The 21,904-nt window shown below is 42.1% G+C and overlaps 1 protein-coding gene across 34 annotated transcripts in view; it reads left to right on the forward strand.

The window, feature by feature from the left end:
• RBFOX1 (RNA binding fox-1 homolog 1) overlaps positions 1 to 21,904 on the forward strand; it is a 2,042,337-nt gene that overhangs the window by 1,941,911 nt on the left and 78,522 nt on the right. For all 34 annotated transcript variants that reach the window (XM_077906543.1, XM_077906545.1, XM_077906551.1 and 31 more), the window contains one exon: positions 246 to 299. In XM_077906543.1, the coding sequence (XP_077762669.1) occupies positions 246 to 299 (54 nt within the window). The remainder of the gene's footprint in view (positions 1 to 245; positions 300 to 21,904) is intronic.

Below are 21,904 nucleotides of genomic sequence, written 5' to 3' on the forward strand. Positions count from 1 at the left end.
GTTCACCTGTAGCCGGTCAGTAGTTTCCATACTATTAACTTATGTCGGCAGCAAATCAAAAGCATAAATCTATTTTTCCAGGTATAGGTTTCAAATCATTTTTATGCATTCCCAAACTGTATATCCTCTAAATATAAAATAAAAAATTACAACAACCCATTTGATTTGTGGTTCACTTGCCGTGATAGGAGTTGTTGAAACAAATGTGGTAATAATGTTTTTTTTTCTTTTGTATTTGTTTTAAGGCTGGAAATTGAATCCAGTTGTGGGTGCGGTCTACAGCCCCGAATTCTATGCAGGTAAAGAGTTCCTCTTTGCATGACTTCTTTGTTCTGAATGTGTTTTGCCTGCCAGTAAAGAACAGTTTTCATGAAGTAATCTGAACCAAGTAAATCCCTCTCTTAAGAAGTTCTGAAGGATTTTTTTTTTAAGCAAAACCAAAAGTGTTTAAAACCCTTTAAATATATAAAGGGGAATCAGATCCGTGCATTACACTGTGGAGTACGCATGAAGCCACTTCTTACAACATTTTACATTGATTTTGCCTCCGAAAAGCATTGAGACTTGTTTGAGGGCATATTGAATAAACGTAGAGCTGTTCGTGCCCATTTTATTTCAGTAGGCCTGGGTGTGGTTTTTAGCCATACATCTCCACTCAGGGTTGCCTTTCTTTTTTTCTTGGCAAAGCAGAGAGTTGGCTCACTTATTCTAATAATGTGGCAGTGGGTTGAAAGTGCCAAGAGAAGGATTATATAGAAAAAAAAAAAAAAGTGGTCTGTCTTTCTCCATTATTCAGTTGTCCTTACCAATTCCATGTCTCTCTGCTTTGCCTTCCAGGGTAGGTGTCTCCCCTCGCCCCTTCCCTGCTACCCGCCAACTACAGGTTGATCAGGAAATCAGTGTAGAAAACTCGTTTGTCACAGTTTGGGAGAGGATAACCCAGAAGCAGCAGTGCGGAGCTTTTGACTCTGGTTGACCTGTTACTTCTGGCTGTTAGCCCCTTGTTCGTTAGCAAGGCTGCCTTTAGCACCTTAGAACTTTAGTAGGTTTGCCACATGGGAGCTTAAAAGAACTCTTTTTTTGATGGGGCCCTTGCTCTTTAATAAGAAGAAATAAGTGACCAGTTGGCCTAGATCCACTCACTTAGGGACCTCTTCACGGTAAGTCCACCCCCTCGCTTGGTCTCTCCTGGGATGCCATCTGTCTTTTCCCCATCATGGATCAACCGTAGTGTACGACGGAGCAACACAAGGCACTTGGATGGCTCCTTGGGCATAGTAACCCGCTTGACAAAGAAAAAAATGGTTCATCTGGGAAGGCCCAATATGACAGCTAGGTTCTGGATTTTTGGTAGGCTATGTTTGTTCTTCACATGTGACTTCTACCACAAGCCTGGGTCAATTCCAGCGACTCTCTTACTGTGAAGTAGCTGTGTTGACTTTTCTGGGGGAGGAAAGTCTTAGCTAGCTGTAAGGCTTTCCATGATTATATGGTGGAACCCACCTCCTGAGAGGACATTTAGCAAAGTGAGGATTGTAGACACTGTACTCAGACAGCCCAGGTTCAAATCCTGGCCCCTCTACTTGCCAACTGTGTGACTCTAGGCAAGTTACTTAACCTCTCTGTGCCTCAGTATCTTCATCTGTTAAATGGGAGATAATAGTAGTAACAAACTCACAGGTGTCTTTTAGCACTAGATGGGTTAATACATGAGGAGTGTTTGGTGCATAGCCAGCACCACATAAAGTCTGGCCAAATAAAAAGAAGTAAGTTAATGTTCCACCTCTCTGCCATAAGGGGAAAATGAATGGAGAACTGATTGTGCTGAATTCTGAGTAAACCACTAAACTAAGAGATTATTTTCTTAATACATGAGAGGACTGGTCCTCCTGTTGTCAGCATGTCCATTTGAGGGAAGTTAGTTTCTGGGGTCGGGGGCAAGGCAGTCTGTTTGGGGGGCACAGACACTGCTGAAGTACATCCTTGTCCAAAGCGCATAAAAAGGGCATCCCTCACAAGGGCATGGAGGAAGCCAGACGGCAGCTTCCATGCATCTGCCTCATGAAACGGGGTAGCAGGGATAACGCACTGGCACGTCCTCTGCAAGCATGTGTACCTGGCTACTTGCACAGTTTCTCCCCAGAATAATGGGTCAAGGACAAGAAACGAGAAGTCATCTGATGAAGAGGGAGGATATAAATGAGGCCCTTGGGTTGGAGAGAGGGAGTTCATGTCTCTGGTCCCGTGCAGTGTAGCTGCTGGTCTTCTGGCTTGAGCCACCAAGAAACCCCCAAACATCTCCTTTATATGTGATTTCAAAGCTATGCGTATCTGTGCGTGTTTAAAAGGACATTAAGACAGAAGAAACCCTTCAAACTGACTTGTATATGCAAGAATAAATTAATCAGCATGACTTTGAGGACATTAGAGCAGCCATTCAGATTAGCCCTGAGCCCGGCTGCAGAAGTTAGATCATGGGACTCTTGGAAAAGAATAAGTTATAATACAGATTAATATTTACTGAGTATTATCTGCGGGCAGGCATGGTTCTTTCTGAGCACTTTACCTGAGTTAATGTATTTAAATCCTCATGGCAGTTTTCCAGATGAGAAAACTAAGGTAACTTAGCACTAAATGGCTAAGATTTCAAGCGGGTAAGAAGCTGGCTCGAGTTTGAAATCAGGAGCCTGTGTTCCTTACAACTGGGTTACATACCGCCTCTTTGTTTTTGGGGAATATTGAAAGTCATAATTCTTACTGACTGTGTCCTACGATGGTAGATCAGACTACTGCCCTGTGTCTAAACCAGTCAAATTAAAGAAGAGTAGTAGGATGGAATTTTGGATTATTCCAACTGCCACCAATGCTACCGATCCTTTCCCACCCTCCCACCCCACCCCCACTACCTCCTCCTCCATATTCAGAGTAGTTAACTGGTTGTGTCAGGGGCAATTTTAAGGATTCTGGACAAGGAAATAATTATTTCTGAGATGCTCCAATAAACTTAAATCTAAAAAGAAAAGGAAGGGGACATGAATACGTAAGTGCTACTTGAGAAATCTTTTAAGACTGCTAGTATTGCCAATATGATGAACTACCCTTAATAATCAGAAGCCTTTCCTTTTTGCCTAAATTATCTATATATGTAGGTAAATAGAGTTCATGATATTCAGAAATGGGGGGAAATGCTGCCAATCCAACATTCCAGAACAATTCCTTTGAAATCTTTGAAGACCCTTAAAGAATCCAGCTAGCTTAAATCTCAAGTTTACAGACCCCTATACTGATGGAGATGCAAATGTAGATGTCGCATGTATTCATTTCCCTATGGAGGTATAATTACTAATGTCATCCATTTGAATATCCATGCCTAAGGATTTAGGGGGCTTTTTTGAATTTCTCCAACTATAAACATAGTCTGGATTTATCTTGCAGTTTCGAGTGTGCCTCAAAGCTGAAATGAAGACCTTGTCATTGATTTGCTGAGGATTTTTAGCAGCCTAGCCCTGTATCTGCCTGAGATAGAAAGCCAGGCTTATTAGGCACTCCTATATATAAGATTTTGTATTAATGACAAATATCATGATATTCCCATAGTATAATTATCGATTTTCTGAAGCTTATGCAGAATTAACAACCCAGCCTCCAATTGTCTTTCAGAACGGGGCATGAAAAGTTCACATATTTTGTAAATTAAAATCAATATTTTCAATCTCTCCTAAAGGTAATTTTCCTAATTTAGTGGACTTTTCCCTAACATTTATTTTCTCTTTAATTATAAAATGGCAGGTTATTGATTTTCGTATATAACCTCTTGACGCCCTGAGTGCATTTTTATTGCTAACTTGGGGTGGGGGTGGAGAGGGCAGGAGCACCTCTTAATGAGGATCTTTAATTACTAGCAGAACAGTATTAATTTGCTTTGATAAATTATGACACACACTCTCCCTTGCGCACACATTCCAGAGAAAGCATTTAGAAAGCTGTTATGAAAGGCCTTTCATTTCGGGTGGTTTTTCTGAACTCTTACCGAGTCCTACCCAGAAGAATGCTTACCGAACACCAGTCTTCAGAAGCAGATATGCATAAATCAGTACATCCCATAAACCCACGTAAATCTTCTCCAAAGACAAGTGGGTGTTTTCCTACAAAGCTACACAGCGTTGATTATTTTGCCTACATCTAATCATCTTCAGCCTCCTTGGGGCTTATTCTCAAGATAAATGGTTGATAAGTCAATTAAAAAAAATGCCCAGGTGGATCTTGAAGCCAGTATCTAAGACCATTCCATTTCAGACTTTTTAAAAATTTGAAGGCAATAAATAGAAGTATAGTATCTGCAAATATCTGTTTCCAGTAGCATGCTTCAAGTTACTTAGTATAATTAGAAATAGTGTTTCTAAGAATCTCAATGAGGAGGCCTCAAAGGAGCTTCTTACAGATCCCCCATCATTGTGAGAAGTTCCACCGCCATCTAATAAAAAGATTAAAAGAAACAGTGGTGTCTGTTAGGAAGAATCATAATATCTAGCCAATGAAACTCTTGATGGAAAGCAAGCACCTTTAATCTTCATACATAAGTAAAACAAAATAAAAATAAATAACAGAAGGTTATACACACTTGTCGACGTGGGACTGACAAATGGCAGATCCATCCGTTTCTCAATTGCCGGTAAGATGGCTGCAAAGCTCACCCACGCTGTATATCATATCTGCCAACTCATTTCTGTGATTAAATATTCCATCAGTGGTGCTATAAGGCGGCAAAGCTTAACAAGATTCATAAGATGCACCACTTGAACACACATAACTCACTTCCATGGATGGAGAGCACCCCGCCTGCAAAGGAAAATTGGAATTGAGGTAAATTACTCCACAAGTCATGATCAATAGGGAAAAGAAAAGATCTACCAATGCAGTGCAGATCTAAGATATAGTTAGGTCCCGATGACAACAGACACACAATTAAAGTCAAAAGTAGAGAGATGCAGAGTAAATCAACCTGAAAACCTTGAAAATGGTAATGAACAGTAATCTGGCGATACTATTATTATTAGTGTGTGTGTGGTTTTTTTTTTGTAGGAGGAAGAAGAAGGGGGTATTTAATATGATTTTCCTTCTAAAATAAACATTTCTGGTTTCAAAGGCGAGGTAGGGGGTGGCGGTACTTAAAAGACGCATACCTGGCTATAAAGTCACATATGAAAGGTGGTCAAGTCTTAAAACTAGGTTACCCTGGGGTTATAGGGAGGATCAGGTAAGATAATGAGTGTAAAAGAACTTTATAGACTGTAAAGTAAAATAAAAATGTAAGAGATTACTGTGATGACTGAAGTCAGCTGGATTGATTGTGTCCACCTCGGTGAAATCCCGACCACGGAGCACATGCCTTGAGACCAGGCTGGGTGATGGGAGAGTGGATCGGGATTTCAATATAAAGTTTAAAAATGAAGAGGATGGATGTAGCACTCTGTGATTGCTTATCTCGAAAGGGCAGCTGTATTTGACCTTGGATTACCCGTACAAAGGTATTGGTTTTCTATGGGCTTTTGGCCACTGTGAGCCATGATTCATCTAAAGAATTGAGTCACAAAAAGGTAGATGTAGATCTCCCTCCCAGTCACTTCCCTTATTTCACTTCATTGAGTCCGTTACAGTTAAGAGAATGACCTTTAGCCGAATTTTTGGATGGACTTCTTTCCAATTCCCTTCCTGCAATTTGGATACAATGGCGTCTGAAAAAAAGTAAGATTGTCAGAACCTGTGATAACTGGGGTCCCTGACACAGGCTGCTTTCCTTTTGTTGGCCACCATCCTAGACTTTGGGTTGGGTTTGGGATGATGTGCCCCAAACCTGAATGTACAAAACCTGCATTTGGGTGACTACCTAGTATCCTGAAGGAATGTAATGTAGGTCTGAAGCGTCCTTGCGACCACTCAGAGCCCCTCAAAGCAGCAAATATTCAAATATTAGTGCCCTTCGTGGCTCTAACACTGCCCATATCCACCCAGAGGACCGGCTTTGACTAGACTCAGAGCAATGGCTCCTCGTGAACAGTGACCTTTGGCTCTGCAATGTTTTGTATAATTTACACATCTGCCAGATTCAAATGCACTGCACTTCAGTGAACTGGAACAGAAGAGTCCAGATTTAAGTCCCCAAGCAAAGGATTTTCAGCCTAGAAATGTTCCACTTCAAAGACTTTATCTCGTACATCTGTTTACCTTCGCCTCCCTCTTTGGTTGCAATTCACTTTCCTTCTCTCTTCTCCTTTCCCCATCTGTCTTATCAGATTTCACTCCATCCCTCCCACATTTGGCCTTAATTTTTATCTGTGTCCTTCCCGGGCCCACGGAAGGAATGCAGCTCAGCTTTGATGGAACCTTTGGGGGATTTTGATCTTCAGATAGGATCAGAACTTGATTATGTCCTAAAAACTGCACTTCCTCAATAAATTAGTTCCCAATCTATTGCATGGAAAGTCTACCAAGGAGAGCTCCCTCCCCCAAAGCAGGAAATGATGGGACAGCCTTTGTAGGAGAAGCCCCACCTCTGCACCACGGGAGAAAGATGAGGTTCGAATATTTGGCTCTGGATCAATTTCATAGGGAAAGTTCTGGGCTGCCATCATCCATACATGAACAACTCAAGACATCAGCAACAATAAGCCACTCCAGACACTGACTGTGTGCCAGGCACTGTGCAAAACACTTTGCATCTCCTCAGAACCTCATAAAAATGTTACAGCATTCTCTTCATTATAGAAATGATGAAACTAAGGCTTTCCTGAGAGTTTATCTCATCCCTCATATCCCAGAACTAGAATGTGAAAAATAGGCTTATTATATAAATGTCTTTTTTCTAACCTCAAAGCCCATATTTGGCATTACCTTGCTGTGCAGTTTCCTCCATAGGACTAGACTACGACACGCCTGCCATGTCTTCTATGCTTGAGCTCTAGAATATAGTGATAATTAATAAAAATATCTTTGCACGTAATATTACCTGCCACATGCCAAACTCAATGTTGCGACCATCGCATATGTTTACAGAGATTATAATTTCGGAGGATAAGGGTCATTTTCTTCATCTTGCAGATAAATTAGAAACCTAGTGATATTAGGTTGCTCAAGGTTGCTAATTTCAAAAGTTAAAGAGCTGGATCCGAAGCCAAATCTTTGTGATTCCAAAGCTCATTCCATTATATTACAAGTTACCTCCCACACATGCTTTAGTTAATCCAATATCTTGGATTAATTGTTCTTAACTGGAAATAACTTTACACCCCAGGGGAACTGAGCAACTTCTGGAGACATTTGCTTTTGTCACATCTTCGGGGACCTGGGGTTATTCATTGCTGGCAAAACAACCCACAATGCACAGGACAGCCCCCACCACAAAGAATAATCTGGCTGAAAATGTTGATGATGCTGAGGTTGAGAACCCTTGTCCCACATGCACCAAATATCTTAATATTTCTCGTACCCTATCAGTGGTTCCTGCTAAAGATGCATAAGCATCTGTAGTTATCAGTGGCAACCCAAAGAACTTAAAGAGAGTCATTCATTCAAGTATTTTCTCTTCTGGGCATTACTCTGCCATTTTTGACTCCAGGAGAGAAGAGCACAAAGCTTGATTTTATGCTGCAGATTTGTGTCGGGGGTCCGCAAGACCACCCTCAGTCTCTGTGTTTGCTTAGATGCGCCCATGGGACTCAGAAAGGCTGTTATAGTCATGGTTCTTATTTATTACAAAATGATACAGATTAGAAATCAGCAAAGGGGAAGAGGACATAAGGTGGAATCCAGAAGAAACCAGGCGAAAGCCTCTGGGTGTGCCCTCCAGGTGGAAGTATACGATGCGCTGAACTTCAGCAGTCATGGTGTCTGACAACACACACAGAGTGCCACCAGCTGGGTATCAGTCCACTTCCTAGGAAACCAGGCACACAAACCTGGAAGCCCCGTAGAACTGACCTCAGCTACTCAAACCTTAGCCCAAAGAGCAAAAGTAAGCATCCGCCATAAATTACCTTGCTACATTGCTCCCATAAACTATCTTATCAAACTGGCACTGTATGGCCCAAGGCCTCAGGCATCCAGAAATGGTTTTATCAGGATAGAATATTCCAAGGGCTTAGAACTCACCTGCCAGGAGCTGTCCAAGGGCCAGTCCTGAAGACAAACATTCTGGGAGGAATGAGGATTGAGCAGCCCAGGTCTGCTGAGTTAACCCTTTCCTGCACAATGGAAGGAGGAGGAGGAGGAGGAGGAGGGGAGGAAGAAGAAGCAGAAGGACAAGATTGCAATCTCAGAAATATATATATATATATATATATATATATATATATATATATTCATGGTCATGGTGGTAGTGGTAGGGGAGGATGGTATAAAATAAGACATACCGCTGTGTTTGTTGGTTCTAGAAGAAAAGAAAATGATGATCTTTTCTTCTGCATTTAGTTATGCTGCATTTAGTTATGAAAGAGGGAAAATGTGTGCATTTTTTTCACTTAGAACAGGGGTCTGCAATTTTTTTTTCGTAAAGGGCCAATTAGTGAATAGCGAGCTGTGTGGGCCTACAGTCAGTCTCCCCCCACCACTCACCCCTGCTGCTGTAATACAGGAGTCGTCACAGATAACACATATGCCTTGTGCACATGGCTATGTCCCAATAAAGCTTTAAGGACACAGACCTTTAAATTTCATATAATTTTCGTAGGTCATGAAATAGGTGTCCTTGCCCCACCCACAACTGTGTAAAAAGTGAAAGCCTACCCCTCCTTTGCTGACCCCAGCTTAGGGAGTCCAGATTTGCTGAACGCAAAGCCACCAGCTTACACCCTGGGGAGGTTTTGTAGCACTGGACTGCACAATCCTGCATGAACCTGTGAGACAAGCTGCTTGTCTTTCTGCAGCATCATGTTCATCAAGGAAGGGCCAAAGAGAGAGGCCCCTTATAAAGTCACATATACCACTGGCTTCTGCTAATTCATCCTTTAGCTCAGAGTTGCAATGCTGAAGGCCTGTAAAGTGCCAGGCACTGAGGTAAGCACTTGGGGGGATCACCTCTTCCCTCTAGAATTCATTAGAGCACTGAGGGATACAGACAAATAAACTTAGTGTATAATAAATGATGATACCTGCCGACCAGAACACTAAAAAAATAACAATCCTCTCTGTATTAAGAGAGGGGGTTATTAATTGGATTTTGAAGGATAAATAAGAGTTCTCCTGGGAAGAAAATGAAGAAAGAGCTTTGTAGCAGTGAGTAAGGAGGAGTTTGGTAGTGTCCAAAGGAGTTTCTCAGCCTTATCTTCAGAATCCATTGAGAAGTGCTAAAAAAAAAAAAAAAACCACAAAGACAAACAAGAACAACAACAACAAAAAAGAAAACCAGGTGCTTGATCTTCACTGGATGTAGAAATTTCTCAGGCAAAATCAGGTTTCTCCCAAAGGCTGAGAAATACTGATCTGTTGAAATCAGAGGGTTCCTTCTAGAGAAAAGTTGCAAGAGACCTGATGATGGATTCTGATAAAGGAATGTGGAATCTGGAATCCATCCTTTGAGTGTCAGGCAACCACTGAAAGCTCTGATAAAAATATATTTAAAAAATAAAATAAAACAGATAGTAATGAATTAGCACGCATATCTACACTTGAAACATAATAGTCTTACCATGAAGATTATTACAAATATGTGAATACAATCCTAAAAGATCGAAAGAGGTAAAACCAAATCAGCAACTTCTTACCCATCCCAGAGATTGGGCTCCTGACGGACCCCAGGATTGCTAAACCGGTGCCCAACACCAAGGCTATTATCAAGCTTGTTTCCTGGTTTTGTCCCAATCTCTTCCTATGAAAAAAATCACCAGAGACTTCAAAAATGACATGATTTCATTTTTTTTTATTTTTAAAATATTCTAAATATTTTAACTTGTGTCGCCATCCTATTATAAACCATTTAGTTTTGACGGTCTTGTGCTTCCCACTTTTAGCGCTTTTTAGAATTTATAGTTCAGTGTTATTAGCCCAGCCAATTAAGTTGTGTGTAAATAAAGACAAATTGGCCAAATATTGTTTAATACCCTGTATGTTAATTATATGTAGATACTCATTCTCCAAGTATCCGATGAAGCTCTCTTTTAAAAATGTAGTGTGAAGAACCAACACACAAATAGCAAAATCCTACTTAAATTAACTGCATTGGTGACAGTTAATGCATTCCTAGAACTTCTATGGACCTGTTACAACCCATTACAGTCGAAATATTGGTTTATGAAAAATTAATAAAGCCACTGGAAAATGGAAGCCAGCATCTGCATTAGCTCTTTACACCCAAAGAATCAACCAGAATTAATTATGCCGTATGCTACATTCTAATGAGTTTTTCATTAAACAGTATACCATTATGGAAACTAAACAAGGATTATTCAGAGAATAATGCCAAAGGCTGGTTTTTTGTTTTGCTTTGTTTTTTGTTTTTTTTTTTTTGGAGGAGATTAAATTACTTAATGGGTTATACATTTAAACCCGACACAAAGGTTAATCGATGTACACTTATCATTGTATTGAACCCAGTATTATTTAAAAAAACATAAACACCCCAATATCACTGCTATTTCCTCTGGGAGAAAAGATGGATCTGTTTGTGCCTTTCTAGCGTTTGTTTGATATACACATGATATTGTAAAACCTGAAACTTTCCGCATTAATTCCCTGTCATTTTTGAAAACCATTTCCAGCAGCTGAAATATTCTATTAGCTTTCAGCCCACGGGTGTGTGTGTGTGTGTGTGTGTGTGTGTGTGTGTGTGTGTTGGGAAATGTATTTAATCAATTGTATTTGATTACTCTTTGGGAGAGTGAAAGTCGCAGTATATTTTCTGCTCTTACCAAAAGAGTGGGGTCAGGAGTTTAAACCTAATCTGGGATATGGAAGAGGACTCAAGATATAACTCTGCCTCCATTCCACGAGTATTTCCAGTTCCTCCTAAAATACAGCTCTGTAGTAGCAAGTGAAATAGAAGAGGGAGCCCAAGGGAGGACTGTCTAAAGGAATTTTTGGACTCCTGCAGTATCTGAGGTTCTTGTCCCTAGGAAGAACAGAGAAAGAGAGAGAAAGGCAGTTCTTTGCAGAGACTTGTAAACCTCACAGATTTAAGCTAAAGCACAATTTCTGATTTTTTTTCTCGTCATCATACTTTGCAAACTAAAATGCCTTCATGAGCTGCGAGATAAGTGTACAGTTGGAGGGGACAATCTCAGTTGCAGAGAAGAATGCCCTCGCCCTATCACCCTCTGTGGCCCTGCCACAGGGGAATATAGGTCCAGACTCATGTGGCCTAATCCCTTGATTTCTCAAGAGAAGCCAGACATCTGTCTTGTGACATTAAGCCTCCCCAATTTAAATGCTGGCCATTAACTCCCAGTCTTAAAATGTTCTTCATTTAATCTGTTATGTTTAGCATTATGTCTGTGGCCAAACCCAACAGTTCAGCAGCCATCAATCTGCTCTCCTGTTCTTCAAGGAACAGTGGAACAAAATTAGTCCCCAAAGTACTGTATTTTGAGATTCAAAAAATTAATAATAGTTATTAGCCCATTATTATTATTACTGAGATCACGTATTACCTACAAATTATCAACCTCTTCCAAGTAACAGATCTCATCCCTACAACAATTATCGATGAAGTAGATTTTTGGGGGGTCCCGATTTTACCGATGTGAAAGCCAAGTCTGGGACATTAAATGACTTGCTGAAAGTCAGAGAAACTTACAATCAGTGAGGCCAGAACACACAACTAAGTATAAAAATTCCCCAAATTCATGTTTTTTTCAGCTATGCTGTCAAACCTTAAGAGCTCCCCATTTCTCCTTTCTCTCTGTATTTCCTCCCTGTCTGTCTTACTGTGATCGTGCAAGTGGGATTTTCTTATCTATAGAAGATACATCTAGCCCAGAGGATTCCTTGGTGGGATTTCAAACCCTATTACAGATTCTTAAACCTGATCATGAGGTTCTAGCCAACATCCTTAGCCTGGAAGAGTCAGGTGCTTCCAGGCTGAAGGCAAATGAGGAACTGTTTAATGTGACTTAGTGCAAATGGGGTTGGTTGATGGATATTTGTCTTACCACGGTTGGAGAGGATGTTTAAACACCTCAAGACCAAGTATCACCATTAATAAGCAGATGTATCTCCGTGAGTGAGTCTGAGCTTTGGAGTCACACCAGACTGGCTCAGATTTCAGTTGTCTTCTATTTTTCTCTCTCTGGGTTTTATTTTCCTTTTGGGTTTGATAAGGGAAAAAAATCATAATGTGTGCACAGTGTACCTGGTTCAGTACCTGAAACTCAGTGGCATCTTAATGGTCACTTTCATCAATATTAGCTGTAGCTTGATGTTGTTTATGAAGTACCTAACATTTTACTATCATTAGCAGCATGGTCATCCCCTGGGAGCAGATTGGAAATGCAGATTCTCATGCCCCACCCCAGACCTACTAAATGAGAATATTCATTTTAGAAGGCTCCCCAAGTAATTGAGTGCCTGTTAGAATTTTAGAAGCAAAAGCTCTAGGATAGCCCTACCTAAATACTAACAGTTCCAACCCTGAAGGAGATAAAACATATTTCTGTTGTTTTTGTTGTAAATTGTTAGCCTTCCACAAATACCTTATGGACAATTTTTTCTAGTTGTTTTATTATCTCGAACAACAATGAATTAGAAAGAAATTTTTGTCAGGCATTCAAAAAACAGGTCTTTAAAATTTTTTTTTGGTTGTTTTAACAAAAATGAAATAAAGTTAAATTGTAGCAAGTATTGATGATAAAATGATGCTCTCTGAAATAACTTGTGACAGCTTCCCGGGGAAGGGCTAATGCTGTCCTGACAATCACTCTTGGTATCTTCCAAACAGAAAGTGAACGTTAGAACAGAGGTCAGCAAACTTTTTCTGTAAAGGTCCAAATAGTGAATATTTTAGCCTTTGTGGGCAATAAGGTCTCTGTTGTAAGTACTCAGTTCTGTCTTGTAGCATAAAAGCAGTCATAAATAATAGGTAAATGAACAAGCGTGGCCCTGATCGAATAACTCTTTATAGATACTGAAATTTAAATTTTATGTGATTCTTCATGTTGTGACCAAATATTAGTCTTCTCTTAATTGTTTGCAACCATATAAAATTGTAAAAAAAAAAAAAATTTAAAGGAAGTAGACTGGATTTGGCCAAAAGACAATAGTTTGCCTACAACTGATTTGGAAGACTAGCCTTCAGGTCGTGGGTCCCAGGGATCTGTCTGATTTGATTTGCATTCAGCACCATAAAATTTCTATCTGTGTGACTTCGGGCAAGATTCTAAAACTCTCTGTGTCTCAGAATCCTCATCTATTAAATAGATGTAATGATAGTACCTGTCTTACAAGGTTAAGAGTAGGGGATAATCCAAATTAAACATTGAATGGGTTTGCTTGGCACTTTTTGGGTAATTAATAAGTGGTATTTGGAATTGCTACTGCTAATGTGTTTAGTATCATATTGAGTTAAATATTTTCTGTAAAAATCACTATTAGCTGACATTTTGGAGGCAGGGGGATAAGAGCAGTTCAAGTAAGTCATTATGTTTTCTAAACAACAAAAAGGAAGAACCTTGTATAGAGATTCTCTGTAGTATTCCTGCAACTTTTTTTTGTATAGTCTGAAATTACATCAAAAAGAAAAGTGAAAAGGAAAAAAACCCACAAAATCACGTATTTCTTTTTAACTGTTATGAAAATTGGAACTTGCATAATAAATTGGAGTGAGAGATTATTTACACTATATACAGATTCACTTCAGGGCTCCCTTAAATATGGAAATCCCCTGGCACCGTTAAAACATGATTCACTTTATAAGAATTAAATATACATACAACATTTTTCTGCAACATCTGTGCCTAAATGGAAATACCTCTGTATTTAAAGCTCGACCATAACCCTTCAGAGAGGCTCATCTTTCAGGCATGTATAAAAGCATTAAGGATTAGCTGTGAAAATATTCTTACATGTATTATTAGCTCAGTTCTAGTCTATGTTAAAAAAATGTGTACCTGCAAAAAATATCCGTAGCCCATCAGGGCATTGGATAAATCTGTTGATTGGAAGCAGTAATCTCCATGGGCAGGGACACATATGGCAACCTCCCAGACCTCGACCTCTAACAGACGCTTGGTGCTTATATGGCCCTCACGTAGTACAGTGCCTCACTGATCCTCACGGCAGAGCTCATTATGAGGCAGGCAGGCGGCTATATTAGTCTGCCAAGGCTGCCATGACAAAGCATCACAGACTGGGTGGCTTGTGCAACAGAAATGCATTTTCTCACAGTTCTGGAGGCTAGGAATCCAAGATCAAGGGATCTGCAGGGTGGGTTTCTTCAAAGGCCTCTCTCCTTGACTTGTAAACAGCTGTCTTCTCCCTCAGTCCGCACATGGTCTTCCTTCTGCATCTCTGTTGTAATTTACTCTTCTCATAAGGACATCATGGAATTAGGGTTTACCCTCATGGCCTAACTTTAACCTAATTACCTCTTTAAAAATCTCATCTCCAAAGACAGTCACATCCTAAGGTGCTAGGAGCTAGGATGTCAGCATGGGAATTTGGATCCTACACACTTCAGTCCATAACAGTAGGGCAGGAATGGGTGTGCCATTTTGAATGGGAAACCAAGAGTGGCCTCACTAGGATTGTGCTGTTGGTGATCTTCTGTACCTTCTTTACCAGCCCACTTCCAGAGAGTTTGACAGGATAGTTAAGACCAGGAGTTACTCTTTGTATTCGAAACGCTATGGAGGAAGGGCAAAATTGGTAGACATACAAAACAGCAAAGATAAAAATAGTTCTACCTCTTTGCACACAGAAGTACTCAAATAAGGTATATTCAGGCATTTTTACTTTTTTTTCCTAAACATGTTGAGATGCCCTTGGGCCTGGATTACTCAAAGTGCACCTGTAGCAAGACAGTCACCTGGGCTGCTGATCAGAAATGCAGATTTCTGACCCACTGAGTCACACTCTTTAAGGGTGGGGCCTTTGAAGGTATCCCATTTAAGTTCTCCCCAGTTGATTCTTAAAGTCTCACAGGCTTTGAAAACCTCCAATTTTAGGAAGGCAAGAATGCACAGCACTGAGTTCTGGGGGACTGGCTCTCCTCCAATGTTCCTCAAAGTATGGTTCCCTGAAAACATGAGAGAGCTTGTTGAAAATGCAGGTTCAAGGCACCTGGGTGGCTCAGTAGTTGAGTGTCTGCCTTTGGCTCAGGTCGTGATCCTGGGATCCTGGGATCGAGTCCCGTATCAGGCACCCCATGAGGAACCTGCTTATCCCTCTGCTTATGTCTCTGCCTCTGTGTGTCTCTCATGAATAAATAAATAAATAAATAAATAAATAAATAAATAAATAAGCTTAAGAAAGAAAGAAGAGAGAGAGAGAAAGAAAGAAGAAGAAAGAAAGAAGAAAGAAAGAAAGAAAGAAAGAAAGAAAGAAAGAAAGAAAGAAAGAAAGAAAGAAAGAAAGAAGAAGAAGAAGAAGAAGAAGAAGAAGAAGAAGAAGAAGAAGAAGAAGAAGAAGAAGAAGGAAGAAGAAGAAGAAGAAGAAGAAGAAGAAGAAGAAGAAGAAGAAGAAGAAAGAAAGAAAGAAAGAAAGAAAGAAAGAAAGAAAGAGAGAAAGAAAGAAGAAAATGCACGTTCTCAGCTCCATCCCAAAGCAATGGAATCAGCCAGAAACTTTGGGAGTAGGACCTAGCATTCTGTGTTTAACAAATCCCCTAAGTGATTCTGATGATGCAGATGATTATAATAACCCATGGGGGTCTGAGGACACTGAAGACACTGTGTGCTTGCCACCTCTTTCTGAATGTACCACTCCCATGAAAAAGATGTTTCCAGGTTTCTCTTAGAGTGAAGTATCCCTTTGGCACCAGCTCTGAGCTTATTCTTTCAGTTATGACCAAAATTTTCCTATTTTTATTCTAATCTAATAATATATTTTAAAAATCATTCTGTAACAATGGAAGAGTCATTGGTAGGAATCATTGGTGAAGTGAGTGATGTACTAGGAGCCTAGATAGCTTTGTTTCTCACCTGAAATTTGCCTTTAATTGATAATAAGGCTTTTCACAAACTACATCCCTCTTCTGTGGTTCCCATCTCTAAAGAGGGACTATCAGACTGTACTTATTAGGGAGGAAAAAATGCATGAGGGAAATACTGAATATTGAATAAAAGTGTCTTTTTTTTGTATAAAATGGAAGTATTATTTTTAGTAGTGATTACTATTAAGTATTCTTAGTTATGACTGCAATCAATAACAGAAATAGGGAATCAACATTCTGGCACTCATAATAATCATGTTGAATAAAAATTGTGCCAAAATTACTATTAAATTTTATTAATCTCAGCAAGCAAAGTAAATAACCATAGTGTCTCAGGCTTGGGGGGTCGATTGAGACGCGTTCCTTTGTTCCCCTTTGTGTGTATGTATTTGTTCCTGAACATGCAGGTAAAACCAGACAGAGTGTCATTCTTTTGAAGGGCACAGGGGGCTCAGCGGGTGTGCCCCAGAACCCACACAGCACCTGGCCCTGGGAGAGCCCAGTACACACTTGTGGAATGTATGGCAGCCCTCGTAGGGCACCTGTTCTTAACTGAGCAGTAGCGACAGAGAAGCTCTGCAACGGCCTCCTGCATCACTCACCATTTCCCAGTGGTATTTGTCCTCTCAGCCCCCTTTCCAGAGTCACTAGGCTACATGGCACTGGAAAAGCTGGACCCCAGCAAAGGGCTGTGTTTGCAAGGGACTCTGCATCAGCACATAGTTGCTTGAGGAGGTTCAGACGGCACATGGCGCACTCAGAACCTTACACAGCAGGTGTTCCCGAATCCCTGTTGGCCCTCAGAAAATTAATAAAGTGTTGTTGTTTTTCTTTGTGTCTTTAATTTTTTTTTCATTGCAGTAGAGATAAGGGCATTCTTCTCCAAGTGTTCTAACTCATCTTCATCTTGGAGCCAATGAAGTGAGTCAGCCACTCCCAGTTGCAGTTGGGGTGTTTCTTTGACATTTTTTTTTCCTTTTCCCTTTTTTTTTTTTTTTTTTGAATTCAGAAAATACAGCATAGGCCTATAGGCCTAGTCATTTACCCAGGGCTGCCCTGGAGCTCTGCCTATTTGATACTAAAATGGAAGGACAGACATTTTTCAAAAGAGCCTTTCTCTTCTTCCTTCCACTCCTCCATTCTAATTTTATTTCTTGCAAGTGCAATAGGGCTGCCTATCCAAAACACCGTGGTTCCTCTTGTCAGGTCCCTCCCCTGCCTCTCATGGGTCTCTGGACCCATGGTGATGAAGGAGGACAGAGACGTGACTCCTGACCTCTTGAAGTTCACAGCTGAGGACACTGAAGACACTGTGTGCTTGCCACAGGAAGACGCTCATTAGATAGAGCACTACAACACAAGTTAGGAAAGCAGAGGAAGGAAGCTGAATTTGGCAGGTGGGGGCAAATAGATCTGGTTTCTAGCAGGAGAAGCCAGAGCTGAGTCGGGAAGGGAATTACTTAGGGGGAGGGGCAGGGCTTCCAGGGAGAAGAATTATCTTCTATAAAGACAGAGGTGTGAAAACGCACCGTGGTTCCAGTTGGGTTGAGTCCAATTTCCTCGCCTAGGAGCTAGCAGCAGCGTACAAAGTTTAGATGCTTCCCCTTCTCTGTCTGTGATGGGAATCACCCCTTTGAGGCTTCTCCCTGCCTCTCAGGGGGGCCAGAAATGATTCCCAGAGCTGTGGGGAGTCCCAAGAAGAAAGGGCTGGGTTGCCCCATCTGAACATGGACCTTGGCTCACCCTCTCTCAGCGGGAGGATTCCGATCCTGCCCAGGAGAGGCCCTGTGGACACCGTGCTGGGATTTGGGATGCTGATGTTGGTGGCATCATTGAGTGAGGGTGACAGACCTTGCAAAAGCTCTGCTTATTCCAAAGTTTTCGCTCTGCCACATAGAGCCAGTTCCTGCCAGGCACAGATACAGGCTGCTCAGATTTCATGTTAAGCTGGATGAGTCAACCTTAAAAGAACCAGAGAAGAAGAGGAAACAAGTGAATCCCATAGCTAGGGCTCAAAACTGCACCTGGACTTTAGGCATGCACATCCCCAGCAATAGACAAGGGGCCGAGGGAGGCGCCCTCAAGAAAGATTGGTTGGACAAAACACTATTTTTAGCCAAGGAAACAGAAATGAAGAGGTCTTTAAAAACAATAATTTGATCATCTCCATTAATCCTTTGAGAGTCAGGTATTTTGCTCGGGGCTGGGAATAAATGAGTATGGTTTGGCTCCGACCCAGGGGTGCACATTGTGGCTAAGACCAGTATGTAAATGAAACGTCTCAGTACAGCGTGACAAGGGATCTAGTAGGGAGGGTTTTGTTTTGTTTTGTTTTATGTAAATGGGCTCCACACCCAGGGTGGCACTCAGCGCGGGGCTTGAACTCACAACTCTGAGATCAAGACCTGAGCCAGGATCAAGAGTTAGAGGCTTAACTCAATGACTGAGCCACCCAGGCACACCAAGCAAGATTTTTTTTTTTTTTTTTTTATTGTGATGGGAGTGTAGAAGGGAGAGTGATCCAATAACTCCTGGGGGCTGGGAAAAAAACAACTTTTAAATGACACAGTAGGAATTGCGATGAGGCCTTTTTTTTTTTTTTTAATTAACCCCATGAAATTCCCAGTGTTCAATCCTATTTGACATAAAGAGGTCACTTTCCTACAGTTTAACCTCACAGTAGGAGCAGGAATGGCACAGAGGTTTCATCCCATCCACCAATTCTAATCAAACGGTAGCAACTGCCTAGAAGCTGTGTTAAGAATGATTCTGAGGATTCCAAGATGATAGGAAAGGACGCTGTGGAAATTGGTGAATGGTCTGTCCTGGCTAGGGAATGGTGGTGGCTAGTGGTATAAATTGAACCCAGTTGCCATCTTTAAATTATAAGGAGGAAAGCCCCCCTTCTCCTCCTCCCACAAAAACCTGGATGTTCGAGTAACTGGATTTTCAAGTAAAATTGCTTTATAAGCCAAGGCTCAGAAGTCTGAGAAGGATAGGATGTCCCTACGGTGGCAGACAGGTCGTAGTAGCTGGAGGCAAAGGGTCTATGTTGGGAGGATGGTGCATGAATAGAAAACACAAGGTACTCGTTAGAAAGCTGCATCACAAGGTGCCTTGAAGGACCTTGTAAACACTCCTCATGCTGCTGCTTGTACCTGATTATCTATTTGACTTACTTTTTTAAACAAATACACATGACTTGCCCCCCGCCCCCTAGAAAAATGCATGGAGGTTATGGTATTCTTCTCTGCCTCTTTTTCTTTAATTCAAAGCTTTCTTTTAAGAAAAGGTCACAATGTACTAAGAGAACATACAATAAGTACTTTGCAAATTAAATTAGAGGATGTTTTTAGGTAAAATAAAAAGCAAGTCCTGTGACAGTATAGATTTTGTTTTACAAAGGTCAAAATTATTGCATAAAGAATTTTTTTTTCACTACCAAGAGGGCATCCAAAGAAGTTATTTCAATACAGTTTCCCAGGATCTACGGCGTAAGAGCATTAGGAAAGCTTCATTATGCCCTGCCAGGATTTAGCTTTCTAGAGGGAATCTGTGTTGTGTCCCAATGGGATTCTCTAAATTGCATTGAGAATGCTGAAAATTGACCCCAAGGTTTTAACTGCACAATGCTGAAATGTCCTTCTGGATATATTTTTGCTACAACTACGCTATATTTCTTTTGAAACCAAGGCACCCCCAAGAAACTTCAGATTTCACTTTAACAGTGGCTTTTAACCAGGGGTGGACACGAGAAACTCATGGCATTTCCTCACAGGTCCCACCCTAGAAGATGCTGATTTGGCAGCTCTCTGTACCTCCTATGGAAACATCCGTTTCTATCTAAGGCCGTAGGGGTGAGCAAGAACATAGGGATGAATGGTCTCTGCAAAGTCAGACTAAGTACTCGTTGATGAAGCAAAGTGGGGGTCAGGGCACGTCCTTCAGGTGGGTGTCACCCCCCATCGGGTGATTTCAGACCCCACACCCCATGGTCTGCTGTTCATATTGTTTGCTGGTTATTACCATACGATAATACCAGTTTCTTGCCAAAACCAGAAATACTCACTCACTGAGAAGAAATTAGACCACGTAACGTCCCACCTTATATGTTGGGATAAACTTCTCAAATAAACTAGAAAGAAGAAAGAACCCTCGGTTTAGCAAAGATTGATCATAACTCAGACCCAACCAGACTCTGAATCCATTTACGGCCAAGAGAAGGCCAGTCAACTCCACTCTTACATCCATGCTTTTGTGGGGACTCTTCTCCAGCTACAGGCGGAGGAAACCGGGGTAGATGTCACAAGGACGAGGGGAGATTCCTTCAGATGGAACTCCTGTCCCTGGGCTGCCTCTCCTTGTCAGAGAATGGAGGGAGGTGCCTGAGTTGGTGATGGGGGTGGGGGGGAGGCACTTAGGGATTTTCTTACATCTTTGCTTTTCCTGGAAATAATGAGCAAAGTCCAGGGAAACACAGGGAAGAGAGGGTACAAGTGGAATTCTCAGGAAGCTCCTCAGCTCTCCTCATTGGATCCATCTATTCTGGCTCTGCCCCTGAGAGATGGGGAGTGGTGGTCGTGGAGGGGGGCCAGCTCTGGAACCGTGTTTGGTTTTTGAGTTCAGGGAAGTTGGCTATGTCTTAATGGTTCCCATGGCGCACCCTCTCTGTGCGGACCCCCACTCGCTCTGCAACTTTTAACTACACTTCTGTTGACCTTGGGAAAGCTCCCGAAGGTTGTCGAACCCCTTAGCAGGCACTGGGGCAGGTGTGCGAGGAGGTGAGTTCACGGCGAGGCAGGCGTCTTCTCACGGGGGAGGCCCTCCAGTTGGGTGATGGCAGGGGGACCCCAAGCCACATGGAGGCAAGTGAATCATCGGTAATGGGCTGACCACTCCCCAGAAGTCTCTCCCATTCTTTTCAAAGTCTGACTGTGAGCTCTGTAGCAGCAGGAGAGAGAGGGCTGACACCCTGAGGATTCCTGACCCTGCTCATCCTTGGAGTGGGCGGTTGTTCAAAACACATCACGGATTGGGGAGATATCTCAGGATTGCGCTGTTCCCTCCCGCTGGAAAATTCCATTGTGCCAGGATCAGCCCGGTGCCCTTTGCTTTAAATCAGGCAGAGGACAGGCAGCTCTGCACTGCAGGCTTGGGGAGGCGGCCTCTCTGGCCCGAGAGCCGAGAACTTTCGGGAAAAAATGAGAAACGCAGAAGCCCAAGGACTATCTCACCCCAAGGCCAGCGTGGGCCCCAGGGTGGGTCATGCGGAAGGTGGAAGTGGCGCTCATTTCTTCCCTGCTGTATTTCTGTTCTTCCCCTGAAGAACTGACTCAGCCAGTCTGGGGGGGCTGGGAGGCGGAGAAGGTTGCTCCCACCAGCAGTCAGTGCATGTGCTCACACTTTACCCACCGATGACTACACGCCAGGCCCTGCGTTGGGCACAGGTCTAGCCACACAGTTCACAACCTTCCTGGAGGTAGGTATGTTCACCCCATTTTCCAGATGTGAATCCCAAGGCACAGAGAGGTATAGTGACTTACCGAGATCACACAGCTAAGTGGCATCGGAGCCAGGCTTGTCATCTAGCTCTCTCTGATATTGCCCAAGCTCCCTTTTGAGTATGCAGTATGCCATGCTGCCACCATCCCCTGGGTCCGGGGGCCAGCCAGACCCCCGCTACGGAAACCCCAGGTGACAAGGAGTGACATGTGCTTGGAGGGCTGGAGGGTGGGCTTCCGGTCCCCTTTGGCTAAGACAGGGGGCTTA

This window comes from Canis aureus, chromosome 8 (assembly GCF_053574225.1).
Source record: "Canis aureus isolate CA01 chromosome 8, VMU_Caureus_v.1.0, whole genome shotgun sequence".
Lineage (NCBI taxonomy): Eukaryota > Metazoa > Chordata > Mammalia > Carnivora > Canidae > Canis > Canis aureus.